At 37.3% G+C, this 19671-nt stretch overlaps 1 protein-coding gene across 1 annotated transcript in view; it reads left to right on the top strand.

Moving 5' to 3' along the window:
- Window positions 1-19671, top strand: part of DNAH8 (dynein axonemal heavy chain 8) — a 329745-nt gene that overhangs the window by 87468 nt on the left and 222606 nt on the right. Inside the window, exons 28-34 of the mRNA XM_060162780.1 lie at window positions 764-999; window positions 2961-3065; window positions 7572-7685; window positions 10355-10417; window positions 13841-13941; window positions 17145-17282; window positions 17447-17687. Coding sequence (XP_060018763.1) covers window positions 764-999; window positions 2961-3065; window positions 7572-7685; window positions 10355-10417; window positions 13841-13941; window positions 17145-17282; window positions 17447-17687 — 998 coding nt within the window. The remainder of the gene's footprint in view (window positions 1-763; window positions 1000-2960; window positions 3066-7571; window positions 7686-10354; window positions 10418-13840; window positions 13942-17144; window positions 17283-17446; window positions 17688-19671) is intronic.

Genomic DNA, 19671 nt, shown 5'->3' on the forward strand with positions numbered 1-19671 from the left:
TATTAAGCTACCTTGGTACAATATTATATATATTAAGTATTTCTGGACCACCCATATTGTTCATATATATGCTATATATATTATATATTATCATATATTATGTATATATAATATTATACCAAAGTGACTTAATGTACTTGATACTAAATTGGCACTCAAACAACTAAAACTACAGGGGGAACTACAGGTTACTGCGAGGAGGGGATTGTGTACATGGGATAAGAGTCAAACAGTTTGAGGTCGCCTGAGAAGTTAGTCCAATTGGGGTTAGAGTATCAGAGGATTATGAGACAACCACTTAATGTCTGAAATCAAAAGCCCAAGCTGACTCTACTGCTAACTGTAGTGAGGGAGAGCTGTATTAGACAGGCACAGTGTTCTCAACAGTGTAGGCTGCTGGTCTCATATAGGGGTTACCTAGAGGAAATTGGGGAAATGAATGAAGGCTTCTAATGGGATGGCCAGAAACAGAGCAAGGCTCACATTGGATAGTGCTAGAACTAATTTCCAAAATTCTTCTCCATAGACTTGTGTCCTTCTCATGAATGGCTTAATATACTCCACCAGGATAGGAATTAAGTCTTCAGAATCCTTACAGAACATTTAATTCAGATGAACTACAGACTAACTACATTTCAAGTGCTCAGTGTGGCTAGTGGTCATCAAATGGACAGTGCAGTTATAGAGGCTCAGATTACACATAAAATGAATTGTTTCAGAATGTCAGTTGTATTTTATTTTGACCTTTTCTTGTCTTCACCAGAGCCAATGAAATTGGCCTTATCAGTTGAGGCTAAGGCATGGAAGTTGCTACTCTGTCGATATTTGAATGAAGAATACAAAAAGAAAATGTCAGACATGATAGCATTTATCAATGAATACTTGAAAAAGTTATCTAGACCTATTCGTGATTTAGATGATGTCAGGTTTGCAATGGAAGCCTTGTCTTGTATCCGTGATAATGAAATTCAAATGGACATGACTTTGGGACCAATTGAAGTAAGAAATGATTGCATTTTTCTTTCTTGAAATGGTATTTTTTTTAAAAAATAGAGAAACACTAAAAAGTAGATTTCTTCATCTATTTTATTGCACAGTCTGCCTATTTTTCCTCTCTGATGTTGATGTCCTTGGAGGGACTGACAATTATCAACAGTGAACAGTATACGAAGGAATGTTAATATATTCATAATGCTGTGCTGGTCTAGACAGGGTTCATTTTTTTAAGCTGGCGCTTACATTTTACAGAAAAGAATGGTTGTATTCTCTCACTTCAGTCCTGACATGTTAGGCAAGTTCCCCAAATACCTTTGGCTTTTCTTAGAAACCAGTTATGTGTCTCACCTATGACCAGCGGCATACCATGGACAGATGGTGGGAGTGGTCCACTGAGGCTCAATAGTAAATTGTTGGAATTTATATCAACAAGAGATGTTTTTAGGGAAGAGTACTGTTTTAGTTCCTATTGCTCCTATAACAAATTACCGTCAACTTAATGGCTTAAAACAAATTGTTTTATAGTTGTAGAGGTCAGAAGTATGAAAATGGGTCTTATGGGGCTAAAATCAACTTGTCAGCAGGGGCTCTAGGGAAGAATCCTTTCCTTGCTTTGTCCAGCTTCTAGAGGCTGCTTGCATTCCTTGGTGGCTCCTGGCTCCCTTCCAGCAGTGCCATCACTCCTACCCCTGCTGCTGTCATCACATCTCTAACTCTGAATCTCCTGCCTCCCTCTTTCCCTTAAATGGACCTCTGTGATTACATTGGGCCCACATGGCTAATACAGGATAATCTCCCCATCTCAAATATTTTTACTAATCACATCTGCAAAGTCCCTTTTGCCACATAAGGTGACATATTCACAGATTCTGGAGATTAGGGTGTGGATAACATTGGGGAGGCTGTTATTCTGTCTCTCACAAGTACTTATGACTAATGTTTAGAATTTCTGGCTCATGGTGATAATAAAAATCAGACTCAGTTCATTTTATTACTGTTTTTTAAATTCTCTGTGGACAATGCCTCCCTTATTGCCTGCAAACCTGGGGAATTGGCACTCCCCCTGCCTCCTTTTGGTACCCAGTGTTCACGACTGAGCATTGCTTTCTTGAACCCATTTAGAGTTTATACACTTTGGGAGCTAATGAAATTCATACCTTTACTACTTCTTTAAATCTTAGTATTTGGGTATTTTGAATGCTGACCACTCGCTTCTCAAGATTTAACAAATTATCATATCATTTTTTCCTGACTGCCGAAGCTTAGTTTTTCAGCATAAGTTCTTTTGGTAAAGCCAGTTGCCAGCTCATCACTTTAAAAAATTTAGGCAAAGTTGGTATATAACATTATACAGATTTCAGGTGTACAACATTGTAATTCAATATTTGTATGCACTATAAAGTGATCACCACTGTAAGTCTTGTCACCATCTATCACCATACAGTTGATCCCCTTCACCCATTTCACCGTCCTCCAATCTCCTTCCTCTCTAGTTACCCACCAATCTGTTCTCTGTATCTATGAATTTGTTTTTGTTTTGTTTGTTCGTTAGTTTCTGTTCTTCAGAATATCTCCCACATCGTCATTTCATTCCATTCCTTATATAGCCAACCCATATCTTAATAGCGTATGAGAAAACATTTTGCACGGTGTTGTCACAAGATCAAGGAGGAGAGAGGCAGAAAATTATTCCAGGGAGTTTTTCCTAGGATAGTATCTCAAAGCGATTTGCCTACTCTCCACCGGAATCACCTTGGTGCTTATTAAATTCAGATTTCAGGGCCTGGGATCTAGAGTCAATATCTGATGTAAGTGATAATCTAAAGGACCTTTTTATACACATTTAATTTTGGGACCCATTCTTCTAGTCTTTGAAGACATAGGAATGTGTCTTTAGAAGGCATCTAAGTCATTTGGCAGTTATATTCCTTGTGATGTTTCTGAACTCTACCCCCACCCCACAGGAAGCCTATGCTATTTTAAACAGATTTGAAGTTGAAGTAACCAAAGAAGAATCAGAAGCAGTTGATACCTTGAGATATTCTTTCAACAAATTGCAGAGTAAAGCTGTAAGTACAAATTTAATTCTTACTTTTTTTTTTTTAATGCTGTGTTGGGTCTTAGTTACGGTACACTGGCTCTTTACTGTGGCACATGGGCTTCTCTCTAGTTGTGGCGTGCGTGCGGGTTTTCTCTTCTCTAGTTGTGGCATGTGGGCTCCAGAGCACGTGAGCTCTGTAGTTTGCGGCATGCAGGCTCTCTTGCTGAGGCGGGCGAGCTGAGTAGTTGTGGTGTGTGGACTTGGTTGCCCCGCAGCATGTGGGATCTTAGTTCCCTGACCAGGGATCGAACCCGCGTCCCCTGCATTGGAAGGCGGTTCTTTACCACTGGACCACCAGGGAAGTCCCAATTCTTACTTTTTTATTAAGTCACTATCTCCAGAAAAAAATACATTTCAAACCTTTAAAAAGCTCAATATATATTATCTTAAAAGCTTTATTGAGATATAATCCACGTACTGTAACATTTACCATTTCAAAGTATACAGTTCTGTGATTGTTAATATATGCACAGAGTTGCATGACAACCATCATTATCTAATTTTAGAATATTTTCTTCACCCCCAAAGCAACCCCATACCCATTAGTAATCACTCCTCATTTTCCTCCTTACCCCAGCCCCTGGCAACCACTACTTTTTTGTCTCTATGGATTTGCCTTTTCTGGACACTTAATACAGATAGAATCATATAATATGTAGTCTCTTGTGACTGGCTTCTTTCACTTACAGTAATGTTGTCAAGGTTTATCCATATTGTCTCACGTACCAGTACTTCATTTTCCTAATGTCCAATAATTCCTAGCATCTTTACATGTACTTACTGGCCATTTGTATATCTTCTTTGAAGAAAGGTGAATTTAAATCCTTTCCTTGTTTTTTAAATTGGGTTGTCTCTTTGAGTTGTAAGAGTTCTTTATATATTCTGGATGTAAGTCCCTTAATCAAAGGATTTGCAAACATTTTCTCTCATTTGTTGGGTTTTTTCACTTTCTTGATGGTGTCCTTTGAAGTACAAAAATTTTAAATTTTGATAAAGTCCAATTTGTCTATTTTTTCTTTCGTTGTTTGTGTTTTGGTATTGTATGTAGGAAACCATTGCCTAATCCAGGGTCATGAAGAGTCACTACTGTGTTTTCTTATGAGAGTTTTATAATTTTACCCTTGCATTTAGGTCTTTGATACATTTTGAGTTAATTTTTGTATATGGTGTGAGTTAGGGGTCCAACATCATGTAAAAGCATGTGGATATCCTGATGTCTCAGTGCCGTTTGTTGTAAAGACTATCCTTTCACCAATGAATTGTCTTGGCACCCTGGAGAAAATCAATTTACCATAAATGTTTATAAAAAGGGTTTATATCTGGACTCTCAGTTCTATTCTGTTGATCCATATGTCTACTCCTATGCCAGTCTTGATTATAGTAGCTCTGTACTAAGGTTAAAAAAATTGTGGTAAAATACACATAACCTAACATTTACCATCTTAATCATTTTTAAGTGTGGAGTTCAGTAGTGTTAAGTGTGTTCCCATTGTTGTGCATCCAATCTCCAGAACTTTTTCATATTGCAAAGCTGAATCTACCCATTAAACAACAATTCCCCATTTCACCCTTTCCTCAGTTCCTGGAAACTACCATTCTACTTTGTCTTTATGAATTTGACTACTTCAGTTTCCTCATATAAGTGAAATCCTACAATATTTTTCTTTATGTAACTGACTTATTTCAGTTAGCATAATGTCCTCAAGATTCATCCATGTTGTAGCATATGTCAGAATTTCCTTCCTTTACAATGCTGAATAATATTCCCTCATATGCAGCATATACCACATTTTGTTTATTCATTCATCCATCAATGGGCACTTGTGTTTCTCCCACCTTTTGGCTGTTGTGAATAATGCTACTATGGACATGGGTGTACAGGTATCTCTTTGAGACCTGCTTTCAGTTCTTTTGGATACACCCAGGAATAGAATTGATGGATCATATAGTAATTCTATTTTCAGTTTTTTAGAACTGCCGTACTGTGTTTCATAGCAGCTGCACCATTTTACATTCCCAGCAACAGTGCACAAGGGTTCCAATTTCTCCACATGCTCACCAACACTTGTTATTTTCTGTGTCCTTGATAGTAGGCATCCTAATGGGTGAGGTGGTATCTCATTGTGGTTTTGATTTGCATTTCCCGGGTGAAAAGTGATGTTGAGCATCTTTTCATATGCTTGTTGGCCATTTGTATGTCTTGCCTAGTTTTTTTGTTTTTTTGTGGTGCACGGACCTCTCACCGCTGTGGCCTCTCCCGCTGTGGAGCACAGGCTCCGGACGCGCAGGCCCAGCGGCCATGGCTCACAGGCCCAGCTGCTCCGCGGCACGTGGGATCCCCCCGGACCAGGGCACGAACCCGTGTCCCCTGCATCGGCAGGCAGATTCCCAACCACTGTGCCACCAGGGAAGCCCTCTTGCCTAGTTTTAAGTTGGGTTGTTTGTTGTTGGGTGGTGGAAGTTCTTTATATATTCTGGATATTAACTTCTTATCAGACATATGATTAGCAAATATTTTCTCCCATTCTATAGGGTGCCTGTTTACTCTGTTGATTGTGTCTTTATAATCCTTTTTATTTCTGTAAAGTAAGTAGTGATGTCCCTTCTTTCTCTCCTAATTTTAGTAATTTGAGTCCTTTCTCCTTTATTCTAGGTTAGACTAGGTAAAGTTTTGTCACTTCTGTTGCTCTTTTCAAGGAAGAAACTTTTAGTTTGTTGATTTTCTCTATTGTTTTTTATTCTCTATATCATTTATTTGTGCTCTTTTTAAATTATTTTCTTCCTTTTGCTTGCTTTGGGTTTAGTTTGTTCTTCTTTGTCTAGTTTGTTAAGGTGGATGGTTAGGTTACTGATTTGAGGTCTTTTTCTTTTAATGTTGGCGTTTATAGCTATAAATCTCTCTCTAAACATTTTTGAAGTTGGTAAATATTTAGCCATTAAAAGTGAACCCCAAGGGGCTTCCCTGGTGGCGCAGTGGTTGAGAGTCCACCTGCCGGTGCAGGGGACACGGGTTCGTGCCCCGGTCCGGGAAGATCCCACGTGCCGCGGAGCAGCTGGGTCCGTGAGCCATGGCCGCTGAGCCTGCGCGTCCGGAGCCTGTGCTCCGCAATGGGAGAGGCCACAACAGTGAGAGGCCCGCCTACCGCAAAAAAAAAAAAAAAAAGTGAACCCCAAGGGAGGGTCCAGATTCTTTAATTATACTAAAAATTTTTATTGAATATTAATTAATTAATGTTGGCTTAAAATTTCCTGTTTATGGAAAGATTTGTCACTGAGATTGAAGCAAGGCGTAGTAGCAAGGACACAGAGCTGAATTTGGGGTCATGACTTGTGATTCTGGCTCTGCCACCAGCCAGTTGGGTGATCTTATGCAAGTTAATAACCTTTGTTTCTCAGTTTCTTCATGTGGCCCTTTAGGAATATTTTAGAAGCTTTTAAAAATGGAGTTATGAGGCTTGAGATGATGTACATAAAATACTTTTTCAATGCTTATTTCTATTTAAGTTCAATATTGACTAATCACTTAATTTGAAAAGTGCTTGCTGGTTAGTCTAGACAGTGAGTCTTAGCAAGGAAATGGGGAGCCCTCTGTTGAGATTTAGTGAAGCCCAGTTTTCTATTATTGTTCAATTTAACAGATTCACTTGGGTTTTTCTGCCATTTCTCTGTTAGTGTTAAACCTACTGACCCAGTCTTTACTACAGTCACCATTAAGCTTAAAGCAGTATATGTGCCAACCCAGAAAGATGCTATTGTTGAGAGCAGTTAAGAGCAAGAGCCCTGGAACCACACTGCTAGGTTTTGAATCTTGACCTTGTCTCATACTGGTGCTAGGACGTTGAGGAAGTTAGTCTCTGTGGGCCTCGGTTTTCTCACTTGTAAAATGGGTATAATATTAGTATTTACCACGCAGGATGGTTGTGAGCACTAAATGAGTTAACATATGTAAAGAGCCTGGCAGAGAGAAAACATGAGTTAAGTGTTAACTATTATGAATGCAGGTTTAAGCAGAAGCTTTGAAGACGATTGTGGAAGACATATTTGCTATTTTTTTAAACCAAGAGTAATATCATTTTCTTAGAGGAAACTGCTCCAATTATTGGAACCATGTGAACCTACTAGAAATTGTTAATCCCAGACTGTGGCCTCGTCCCAGAGACAGCATGTGACTCAGACTGGGCCCACGGTAGTAACTGTTTCCTTGGCCTGAACTGGGTCAGCCAGAAAATGTTTTCCTACCTGCAGTTAGATAGCTTTGCCTCTTGGGTCATGAACTAGAATGATCTGAGTCTCTTGATGGTCCATTTGGATTGTTTATTTCTGTGTTTTTTTTTTTTTTTAACAAATAACATTGCAGAGACATCCTTGTTCGTACAGTACATCTGTGAGATAACAAACTTGCTGGAGCAAAATTGTAGTTTTCATTTAAATACATTACTTTCACTCTCACATTGAATATTCTTTTTTATTCCAGGTTTCTGTACAAGATGAACTAGTTCATCTGCAGGTAAAGTTTAAAAGTAGTCTACTTGAATCCGTGGAAGTTTTTCGTGAGGATGTAATGAATTTTGCAGAAGCATATGAGACGGTAATTTAAGTGTTGCCTGCTGTGTGTTAAGATGTTTGGTGGTATGTTTATATGAGGTCAAAGTAATGAACCCTGAGAAATACACTGTGATTTGTACATTGTATGTAAGAGGCTATCTTTGCATATTTGCAGCTATTAAAAAGGGGGGATAGCTCGTCCTTTAAGCATGTTTCATGTAGAAAGAGAGAAGATTTAACTGCTAAAAGGAGCAACAACTTTGGAAATTGTGGAAGGAACAAAGTCTGCTTTTGTCCTTTCTCAAGACCAGAATACTCATAATTAAAATGTAATACAGTTGTTGGAAGACTGTAAGAAACTATAAATGCCTTAATGCCAGGGTTATGCAACTGATTTTTTTCCCACTAACTCTTAGAGAACCAATAGGGTCACTGAACATAAAAAATAAATGTCATCCTTGGTCAGTCCCACAGACTATTCAGTCTGGTATAATGACTGATTAATGGTCGACCTCTTTGAAGTTAAACTCAGAAGTTGGATATAGTCCCCTAAAATATTCTACTTTCTTTTAGTGGTCACAGTTGATCTGACATCATAATATAATTTAAGCCCTTGGCGCTACTTTTTTAACATTTTTTTTAACATCTTTATTGGAGTATAATTGCTTTACAATGGTGTGTTAGTTTCTGCTTTATAACAAAGTGAATCAGTTATACATATACATATGTTCCCATATCTCTTCCCTCTTGCATCTCCCTCCCTCCCACCCTCCCTATCCCACCCCTCTAGGTGGTCACAAACCACCGAGCTGATCTCCCTGTGCTATGCGGCTGCTTCCCACTAGCTATCTATTTTACATTTGGTAGTGTATATATGTCCATGCCACTCGCTCACTTTGTCATAGCTTACCCTTCCCCTCCTCGTATCCTCAAGTCCATTTGCTAGTAGGTCTGTGTCTTTACTCCCGTCTTACCCCTAGGTTCTTCAAGACCTTTTTTTTTTCCCTTAAATTCCATATATATGTGTTAGCATACGGTATTTGTTTTTCTCTTTCTGACTTACTTCACTCTGTATGACAGACTGTAGGTCCATCCACCTCACTACAAATAACTTAATTTCGTTTCTTTTTATGGCTGAGTAATATTCCATTGTATATATGTGCCACATCTTCTTTATCCATTCATCCGATGATGGACACTTAGGTTGCTTCCATGTCCTGGCTATTGTAAATAGAGCTGCAATGAACATTTTGGTACATGACCCTTTTTGAATTATGGTTTTCTCAGGGTATATGCCCAGTAGTGGGATTGCTGGGTCGTATGGTAATTCTATTTTTAGTTTTGTAAGGAACCTCCATACTGTTCTCCATAGTGGCTGTATCAATCTACATTCCCGCCAACAGTGCAAGAGTGTTCCCTTTTCTCCACATCCTCTTCAGCATTTATTGTTTCTAGATTTTTTGATGATGTCATTCTGACTGGTGTGAGATGATATCTCATTGTAGTTTTGATTTGCATTTCTCTAATGATTAATGATGTTGAGCATCCTTTCATGTGTTTGTTGGCAATCTGTATATCTTCTTTGGAGAAATGTCTGTTTAGGTCTTCTGTCCATTTTTGGATTGGGTTGTTTGTTTTTTTGTTATTGAGCTGCATGAGCTGCTTGTAAATTTTGGAGATTAATCCTTTGTCAGTTGCTTCATTAGCAAATATTTTCTCCCATTCTGAGGGTTGTCTTTTGGTCTTGTTTATGGTTTCCTTTGCTGTGCAAAAGCTTTTAAGTTTCATTAGGTCCCATTTGTTTATTTTTGTTTTTATTTCCATTTCTCTAGGAGGTGGGTCAAAAAGGATCTTGCCGTGATTGATGTCATAGAGTGTTCTGCCTATGTTTTCCTCTAAGAGTTTGATAGTGTCTGGCCTTACATTAGGTCTTTAATCCATTTTGAGTTTATTTTTGTGTATGGTGTTAGGGAGTGTTCTAATTTCATACTTTTATATAACACTTCTTTTTAATGTGTACTAAACATCTCTTTTAGGTTTGATTAGTCAACATTTTATTGCTCTATTATTCTGTTACACTGGCAGTCTTGCATATTATTTAGCATATCCATAATATTCATGATTGTACAGACCATTTGGGATCTTTTTTGCAACTGTTTTCTGGCTCATGGCCACCAGAGACCGCCTTCTGCTTCTTCCAAGTATTCAGCCTTATGTGTGTCTCTGTTTCCATATTGGGCTGGACTATTCTTGAAAGAAGGTTGTTCTCAGAGCCCTATCTCAGTTATTCTAATGCACAGCCACAGCATCCTCATTTATAATCATAAATGAAATGAAACAGAGCTCTTGTGTTACGAACTTCATATAGGATGTAATTTAATCACATTTTTTATTAGCTGTGTCAAGGTCCTTTAAAAAATGAATGGAAGTTACAGTGATGCAAATATACTAAAATTGAGTGTTATCATAGTCTGTGAATATAATAAAAACAGTTGAATTGTACATTTTAAATGAGTTGATTGTATAATATGTGAATTATATCTCAATAAAACTGTCACAAAAAATAAATGAAAACTTCATGTACAGGACAAAATTAGATCATATAAATTAAAAATCATGGTTTTTGTTTAAAAGGAGATAATAGATAAACCTAATAAATATATAAATACATGTGATTAGGAATTAAAATGCAGATTATATTATTCATTACAGGAAGGACCCATGGTTCCAAATATACCACCCCAAGAAGCTAGCGACAGGTTACAGATATTTCAGGTAAAACTACATTTTTTTGGTTACATTTACATTCCCTGCATTTATACTTAGGTGGCTTCCACAGTCATCCCACCAGGAAATATAGAGCTGTTGTCCAAAAACCAGTGTTTTCTTTACTAGGAATACCCAAGTTTTGCAGCAAATCTAGCCATATGAAGGCTTTCTGTAATTTATGCTTTAGTTTTGCCACATACTGGGTAGGTATTTCTAAATATTCCTTTACCTATGTTGGAGGTTACTTCATATCTCTTGATGATTGGGTTTTTCACTCCAAACCAAATAAATGGAGTAGTCAGTAACCTTGTTTTTGTTGCTTTATATGTAGGTTCCATGGATGGTTCAGGTTGGTTCCATGCACACTTTTGCCAGAAAGGTTCAATCAGTTTGGATGGAACCTCTTAAACTGCAGGTTCTCCTGAGATTGGTAGGGGTAGTTCAGGCTTTTTCCATCATAACCAACTGGAATTTTTCATATGACATCTAATTTTCAAGTATCTCCCTTGATTTGAGTGTTTTAAAATAGGAAAGCCAAACCCTGATAAGAAAAGTGTTTCTTCAGGATCATTGGAGCAAGCAGGAATTGCAGCTGGTCCCGAGTGGAATAAACTTATGCAAAGTAGACAAGATCATCTGTCCTGAGCCCAATGTCTCTGCTGCCTGATTGCAGGAGGGTAGGTCTGGCCCAGTAGATTTCTGTAAGATAACCCTCGTGCCGGCAAGGGTTTTCGTGGGATGCAGCAGGCACAAGCCTTTCACCGAAATATGTTCTCCTCAGATAAAAAGGCTAGTCCCATGCTATTGTTGGGGTTCTCCAGAACTGTGGCCATCACTCTTGGACTAAAACCAGCTCCTCCCATCACCCTTGCCAGCTCTTTATGCTGTACCCTGGAGGAAACTCTGATCCTTTACTACCTGAAGTCCTCAGATTTGGAGCCAGGGTCCCAGGGAGAGGCCTTCCTCTCTGGAGGAGCCAGGACTAAGGCTGATGTGGTGGCTGCCTGCTGAGCCAACAGGAACCTCTCAGCAAGAAAAGCAGTAGGTAGTAATGTTGGATGGTGATAAGTGCCAAGGGAAGAAAAAGGCAGGGAAGGGGCATCAAGTGCTAGGCCGTGTGTATGTAAAGTGGAGGTGAAATTTAAAATAGTCTCCAGGGAAGGCCTCCTTGAGAGGTGACATTTGAGTAGAGACCTGGGGAAGTGAGAGAATGAGCCAGGCAGTTTATCTGGAGGAGCAGCTTTCCAGGCAGGGGAAGAGCAGTACAAAAGCCCTGAGTAAGAGCACGTAAGAGAAGCAACAGGAGATTAGTATGGCTGGAACAGAATGAGCAAGGAGATGCTTGTAGCAATAAGTCCAGAGAGCTAAGGAGAGGACAGACTGTTAGCAGCCTTGCCAGCCCCTGAGGGGCACTGGCTTTGACTCTGAGTGAGATGAGTGACATGATCTTATGATTTCATGGGCCAGCCTGTCTACTGCGTTGAGAATAGATTATTAGGAGTCAAGGCTAAAAGCGGGGAGACTGATTAAGAGGCTATTGCAGTATTCCAGGGGAGGGGTGATAGTAACTTGGACCAGAGTGGTGACGTTGGAGTTGATGAAAAGTGGTTGGAGCCTGGGTATATTATGAAGATAGACGCCTCCCTTCCTTGTCTTTCCCTTGGGAGTTATCAATGTATCAGTCAACAACTGGGACTTGAATGAGCCACCCTTTTACTAGGGGTGTGTTCACTTCATTGAAAAGGCAATGTAGGGCCCGTCTTTTGCCTCCTTGTACCTTCTTTCTGCCTGTGCCTGGGCTTGTCAGCTGAGCAGCCTGTTTGCTGAGCAACTGGCTGGATATATGGCTGGGGGTCAGATTTGCAGACCTAACGCTTCTCAAAAGCAGGTGTTCTCCCTCCCCCCTCCAAAGCAGGTACCCAAGATCTAGATCTGGGGAAGAAGCAGGAGCCTCATCTCAGGTCCCAGTGGTGTTTTCTGATGCAACTTTACTCTGATTTGGGGAGTTACTGGGTACTTGGCTGCTGACAAAGCTGACATTTTGTTTCCTGTTTGGCTGGTGCTTTTTACATTATTTTGGACCTGAGTGGAAAAAGGGGTGAGGGATTGGCATTCATCAGGAGTCTTCATCACATTAACAAGATTTTAGGGACTTCCCTGGTGGCACAGTGGTTAGGAATCTGCCTGCCAGTGCGGGGGACATGGGTTCAAGTCCTGGTCCGGGAAGATCCCACATGCCACGGAGCAACTAAGCCCGTGCGCCACAACTACTGAGCCCGCGTGCCACAACTACTGAAGTCCGTGCGACTAGAACCTATGTTCCGCAACAAGAGAAACCACCACAATGAGAAGCCTGCGCACCGCAACGAAGAGTAGCCCCCGCTCACTGCAACTAGGGAAAGCCCGCATGCAGCAACGAAGACACAATGCAGCCAAAAATAAATAAATTAATTTTAAAAAACCCACAAAGAAAACCCCAAGATTTTAAATGTCGTCCTTTAAGTGTATGCTAACTTTGAAGTTTTCGTTTCTCCTTTCCTAATGTCCACATAGTCCCATGGACTTTTCGTTCAGTACATTTATTGAGTAACCACCACACTAACCACCAAGGAATATAAAAAGTGCAAAATGGCTCTTCCTCTCTAGGAACGAAGAATTCGTTGGAGTTCCTCCTGCATCTTCACACCTTCCTGATTTGGCTCCTGTAATATGTGCTACTGTGTCTGTCAGATCTGTATCGTTATCTGAGCACTGTGAGGTCTGATGACAGACAGTTTCCAGGACTGGGAATTTAGGATCCTTATTGATATGTTATACCATTTATGTAGATCACACATATCTTGTCACAAGTGAATAATTTCTGTTTGCTTTTGTGCTTTTAACACTGTTAATACTTAGCATTCTAAGTATAGGAGATTCAAATTCCAGTTCAAAAGACCTGAACATTAACTTTGCTGATTTAAATTGAGTTATTTCAAATGGTGTTAAAATGGAATTCTTTATTTTATAGACTTGCTTGTAGAGAAAGCAAGGTTGAATGGATTATACCAATGCTTCACTCATTTGAACCGTGTAGGAGAGATGACCAGGCTAAAATAATAGAAAAGTCTGAATTATAGAATTTTAAAAATGCAGTTTCATTACTTTCAGGTGTATTTATGGGAACTTGAAAATGTAAGTCTGGGGACCACTTAATTTATTAAGGAAATAATTTTACATAAAATGATTACTTTCAGAATGCTTGAAAGTTAATTTCCTAAACGCTTAACTTTTCCTCTGATAGCCTTGTATCAGCATAAATTTGCTTCACAAATCCTTGTTTCATAGATAAATAAACTTCAATGTAGCTTTTATTCCGATTATAATGAATTCTACTTTAATGGGCTCTGAATTTATTACATCTTACTATAATATAAAAACCTTTTATAGGCCAATTTTGATGATTTGTGGAGGAAATTCGTTACGTATTCATCTGGTGAACAACTTTTTGGGTTGCCTGTGACTGACTATGAGGTTTTACACAAAATTAGGTAAGTTTAGAAATTGAACAAGTTTATTATAAATAATTAACTGTCCGTTAGAAGAATCATGTCATCATTAAATCCTTCATCATGCAGAGAAGAATCTGGCTTGGAAAACTCCTAAATAGTTCCCTCATTCCTGGCTATTCCTGACTCATTGGATGCACAGTCTCCATATACAAAATAAATGTTCTAGGGGAGTAGAAAATACATTGCAAAAATTCTGGGCGTTAATGGCCTATATTTAGCCTGTGCTTTATTTTTTTTCTTTTCGTGATTTTGAATAGTGTCAATAATTGTACAGAAGCACTGCAACTTCAGATAACTTTTGTTTACTTAGAGGAATAGCCGTGCTCGGCTCTTGCTTCCTTCTTACTGCATTTATGCTAAGTGCTTTTCCCTATTGGGTAGGCATAGAATTCATTGAGATTGAAGGCCAAGGAACTTATATTGATTTTAAAGAGTAACAGTTGCTTTTAAACAATGGATCTAGGATTTAACCAAGTATATTTTGGTAGAATGTTAAATATAACTTTCTTCAAAGGCAAAATTAAAACAGTGGTATTAGCTTATTAGGATCTTGGCTTTAGAACTTTATGTTGACTTGTTTCAAAATCCCAGCATGAAAATGTCATGGCACAAAGTACCTAAAATTGTCTGAAGAGAAATGAATTCCTCAGCCATTTAGGGAAGATGGTTTGTATTTTTTTTTTCTAAAAATAGGCATTTGCTAAGCTTAACCCAATTACTAATTGTGTTAGAATTGCCGATGTCTGGTCCTTTCCCCTGACATTCAATCAGAATCTCTGGGACGGGGTCCTAGCAATTCTGCATTTTTATAAACTCTCTAGTTAATTCTTTTGCACACCCAGTCTGAGAATCAGTGTTTTATTTTGACCTGCAGTATTCTAGGAAAACTAATCATTCTCATTTACCTTCTGGACCAATGGATCCTTTTAATTTTTTATGTTTTTAAGTAATTATGAATACTTTTCAGAAGTAAGAATAAAGGAATGGTGAAAAGCAGTTTTATTAGAAAATTTAATGAGAATTTAAGCAGAGAAAAGCCAAACTTTTACTCCATAATGTCCTGGTTTAAAGACGTATGTACACGAAATGGAGACCAACTTCTGAATGCAGCTCATCAGCTGTCATGTATGAACCTGGAGCATATCCATTCTGTAAACAGTGATCCCAGGTTTCGAATCCATCTTCAATAACTTCTAGCTTCTCATTACTTATGTTTTTTCTTGCACTTGCATTGTTAAAACTCAAAACTGTTGAAAACTCAGTCATAATTTTGTTCACCATCTTTTTTGCACTATAAATACAAAAATCTTTACTTTTAACTTTGATCAGTTAACTTTTTCATTTCTGCATCATCTATTTCCTTTGAATACATATCTCCTTTCAACATTTTTCTTCTTGTGGAATATATCAAATAAAATTTATGTAAACATATAAATAATGAAAGAACACTGTCACTTATCTTTTTCACAAAATGGGATGCTCTAGGTTCTTGTTGCAAAATACTGCATGATACAGCCCTTGCCCCTATTGAAATATATCTTTCACTCATACATTATTGAATTTAAAAAAATCCATCTAGGTTATCATGTAAAGACACAAAAGTCTGAGATTTCACTTACACAATCAGTTTCACTATCAAAATTAGAGTCTAGAGCATTGCTTTCTGTCTCTTTTCTGTTTAATACTTGGGAAGCACCTTCCTTTGTCAATTTTATTCTTTTGCTGTTTTTAGGTAGAAAATGAAAAGTACTGAATTCTTAACTGTATTAAGTGAAAGTTAAATAAACAAAAATCAAAAGACTACAAAAATGGTGTCTCCAGAGTTCTTTTTTATACTTTCTTGAAAGATGATGCAGTGTTTTAGCAACACAATTAGAAATTTGAAGGACGATGCAGTAGTGATTATTTTTTCACTCTTGCATCATCTCTTTATAAGAGATTTCATCATTCATTTTTCTTATTATTTTAGTCATTTTTAGTTTAATTGGGAATAATCAGTGATTAATAATGAAATAATTTCTAGGATGATGAATTAGAAAAATGAATCAAGAACTGAAAAAAAAATAGCTAAGATTCCAGAATGTATCTTAGATTTATAAAAAGGTCCTGTGCACCTTGGTAATTGCAAGAGTAAAAAATTAATAAACAGAAACCTCAATTAAATAGAGTCAGGAGACAAGAAGGGGGAGCTTTCATGCTCTGCAACATTAGCAGAGCCCAACAAGAGGAAAGACTCCTCTTCTTTCCTGGCAACAACTCAGCCAATGAAAACCCATGGACTCTGTTTACTCTAGCCCTCCAACTTCCTATTCTCCTTCCCTTGCCATTTGGGGACTTGCACATGGCTCACCATGGTTGCAGACCCAGAATTGCAATTTTCTACTGATACTGAGTAACACATTTTTTCTGGAGAAATAACTGGCACTCTATTTGTTTTAGGTCAACACAAGATAGAATGAGTTTTACTCCATCAAAAATATAAGCAAATTTATCTTTGGTTGCTGATTATCTATAATAAATAATAAACGTAACTCTCAATCCTTACAAAAAATTAGAACTACTCAAGAAATAAAATGAAAAAACTAAAATTGGATTCAGTGGATCCTCATGGTATGCTAAGGGTTGAGGAATTCCTGGGAGAATCCACCATCTCTGTTGAGTGGTCAATTTTTGGTGTTCTACACACTGAAGAAATTTTCCTTTACTTGGACCCAGAATCCCTCCTTTTATTCTTGTTTTGGATATAACTCCATCTGAGCACATGAGGGAAAACTTTTGATAGGAAAGTGATGTTTAAAGTCAGACTTAAAAGGTAGACATAATCATAAAAATCTAGCTTGCGTTTGAAAGAAAAAAGTCAAATAAAACCTTAGCCTTATCTTTGATCACGTTAACAAATTTTGGTCAGACTGTTTGCAATGATTGGTATGGTTGTAATAATCAAACCATTTGTTAATGTCATGTCATAGTATAATTTGGAATATTTGAAAGATATAAACTTTAATTGATGGAGCTTTTAATAAAGTCTTTGGAAACCGACAGGAGTGTATGCGTGTTGGTGTACATAAGATATGATACACATAATATGTGAAATAATTTGATTAGGTGAATTCTTCCTATCCAATAATGGAATTTATTTTTTAAATATATGTTATGTAATGACTTAATTATTCGGTTTCCAGAAAGGAACTCAACTTGCTGCAGAAGCTGTATGGACTATATGATACTGTAATGGGCAATATTAGTGGTTATTATGAAATACTCTGGGGAGATGTAGACATTGAAAAAATTAATGCAGAACTGCAGGAGTTTCAAAACAGGTGAGTTTCAATTGAATTAAACTTAACTGTTTATAGTGCCTATCTTAGGATCCCATAGGTATTTCACAAATGAATTTATCCTCTGATATATTGCTGTATATTCATAACACCTTCTTCAAAGAAATGTGTAGATGAAATAATTTTTTCTTTTTTTTTTCTGAAAGATGTCATAAACTGCCAAAAGGACTTAAAGATTGGCAAGCTTTTTTGGATCTGAAAAAAAGAATTGATGATTTCAGTGAGTCATGTCCTCTGCTAGAAATGATGACCAATAAGGCAATGAAACAGAGACACTGGGATCGAATCTCTGAGTTAACTGGAACCGCATTTGATGTGGAATTGGATTCTTTTTGTCTTAGAAATATTATGGAAGCACCACTCCTTAAAAATAAGGATGACATTGAGGTACATAAGATTATAAGGTCTTACAAATGATCTATTAAAGAATCTTTCCTTTTTCTTTTCTGAAAACTGTACAAATAAACATGTTATTCGAGGGTGTATTGATTGCCCTATATAATGCACTCTCAAAACTTGAAATGATCCTGAACATTCCTTGATTTTGCAAAATAATGCTGTAACTCAAGGAAATAATATGATTATTTGAAATATTTTAGTTTTGGAGCTCCTCAGTCTATCCTCCTTGTCCCTTAACTAAACCGCCATTTAAAAAATTCTGTTTATTTCTGTATTGTGTTCTTGGTGAATTTCTCAGAACATTTTTCAAACTTCTAATTCTATGCTTTTTTACTATTAGTCTATTAAATATTTTAAATTATTATATCTTTCCTTTTTAAGATTTTTAATTGGTTCTTTTCCTTTTTCTATGCTTAGTGTTTGCATCAAATCCTTTCTTTTAAATGAGGTATAATCTATACCATATTAGTTTCAGGTGTACGACGTAATGACTCAATATATGTATACATTGTGAAATGATCACTAAAATATGTCTAATTAACATCCATCACCACATATAGTTACAGTTTTTTTCCTATGATGAGAAATTTTAGGATCTACTCTCGTAGCAGCTTTTAAATACAATACAGTATTATTAACTATAGTCACTATGCTATACATTACATCCCAAGAACTTATTCATTTTATAACTGGATGTTTGTACTCCTTAATCACCTTCACCCATTTTACCCACTCTGTTTGGCAATGACCAGTCTGTTCTATATATCTCTGTTTCTGGTGTTCTGTTTTTGTTTAGATTCTGCATATAAATGAGATCATATGGTATTTCTCTTTTTCTGTCTGACTCATTTCACTTAGCATAGTGCCCTCAAAGTCCATTCATCCATGTTGTCACAAATGGCAGGATTTCCTTCTTTTTACATCTAAATAACATTCCATTTTATATAAATATACCACATTTTCTTTATCCATTCACCCATTGATGGATACTTAGGTTGTTTTCACATCTTAGCTCTTGCAAATAATGCTACAATGAACATGGGTATGTATATATCTTTTCAAGTTAGTGTTTTTGCTTTCTTCAGATAAATATCCAGAAGTGGAATTACTAGGTCACATGGTAGTTTTATTTTTAATTTTTTGAGGATCCTCCATACTGTCTTCCATAGTGGCTGCACCAATTTACATTTCCATGGAAGGGTTCCTTTTTCTCCACATCCTCACCAACACTAAGTTTTGTCTTTGTGATGATAGGTATTCCAACAGACGTGAGGTGATATTTAATTGTGGTTTTGATTCGCATTTCCCTGGTGATAAGTGATGTTGAGCACCTTTCATGTACCTGTTGGCTATTTGTATGTCTTTTTTTGGAAAGATGCCTATTCAAATCCTCTGCTCATTTTAAAATCAAATCGGTCGTTTTTGCTATTGAGTTGTAAGAGTTCTTTATATATATTAGATATTAACCCCTTATCAGAGTTACGATTTGCAAATATTTTCTCCTGTTTAGTAGGTTACCTTTTCATTTTGTATATGGTTTCCTTTGCTGTAAGAAGCTTTTTAGTTTGATGCTGTCCCACTTGTTTATTTTTGCTTTTGTTACCTTGGCTTTTGGTGTCAAGCCCCAAAATCTCATTGCCAAGACTGATTTCAAGGAACTTACCAACTCTGTTGTCTTCCGGGAGTTTTATGGTTTCAGGTCTTACGTTCAAGTCTTTAGTCCATTTTGAGTTAATTTTTTGTATGGTATAAGATAGTGGTCCAGTTTCATTCTTTTGCATGTGGTTATCCAGTTTTCCCAGCATCATATGTTGAAGAGACTGTCCTTCCCTCATTGTATATTCCCAGCTCCTTTCTCATGAATTAAGTAAATACATATGTGGGTTTATTCTGTTTCATTGTCTCCGTTTTTATGCCAATACCATACATTTTTGATTACTATAACTTTGATATAGTTTGAAATTAGGAAGCA

Source organism: Lagenorhynchus albirostris, chromosome 10, assembly GCF_949774975.1.
Source record: "Lagenorhynchus albirostris chromosome 10, mLagAlb1.1, whole genome shotgun sequence".
Lineage (NCBI taxonomy): Eukaryota > Metazoa > Chordata > Mammalia > Artiodactyla > Delphinidae > Lagenorhynchus > Lagenorhynchus albirostris.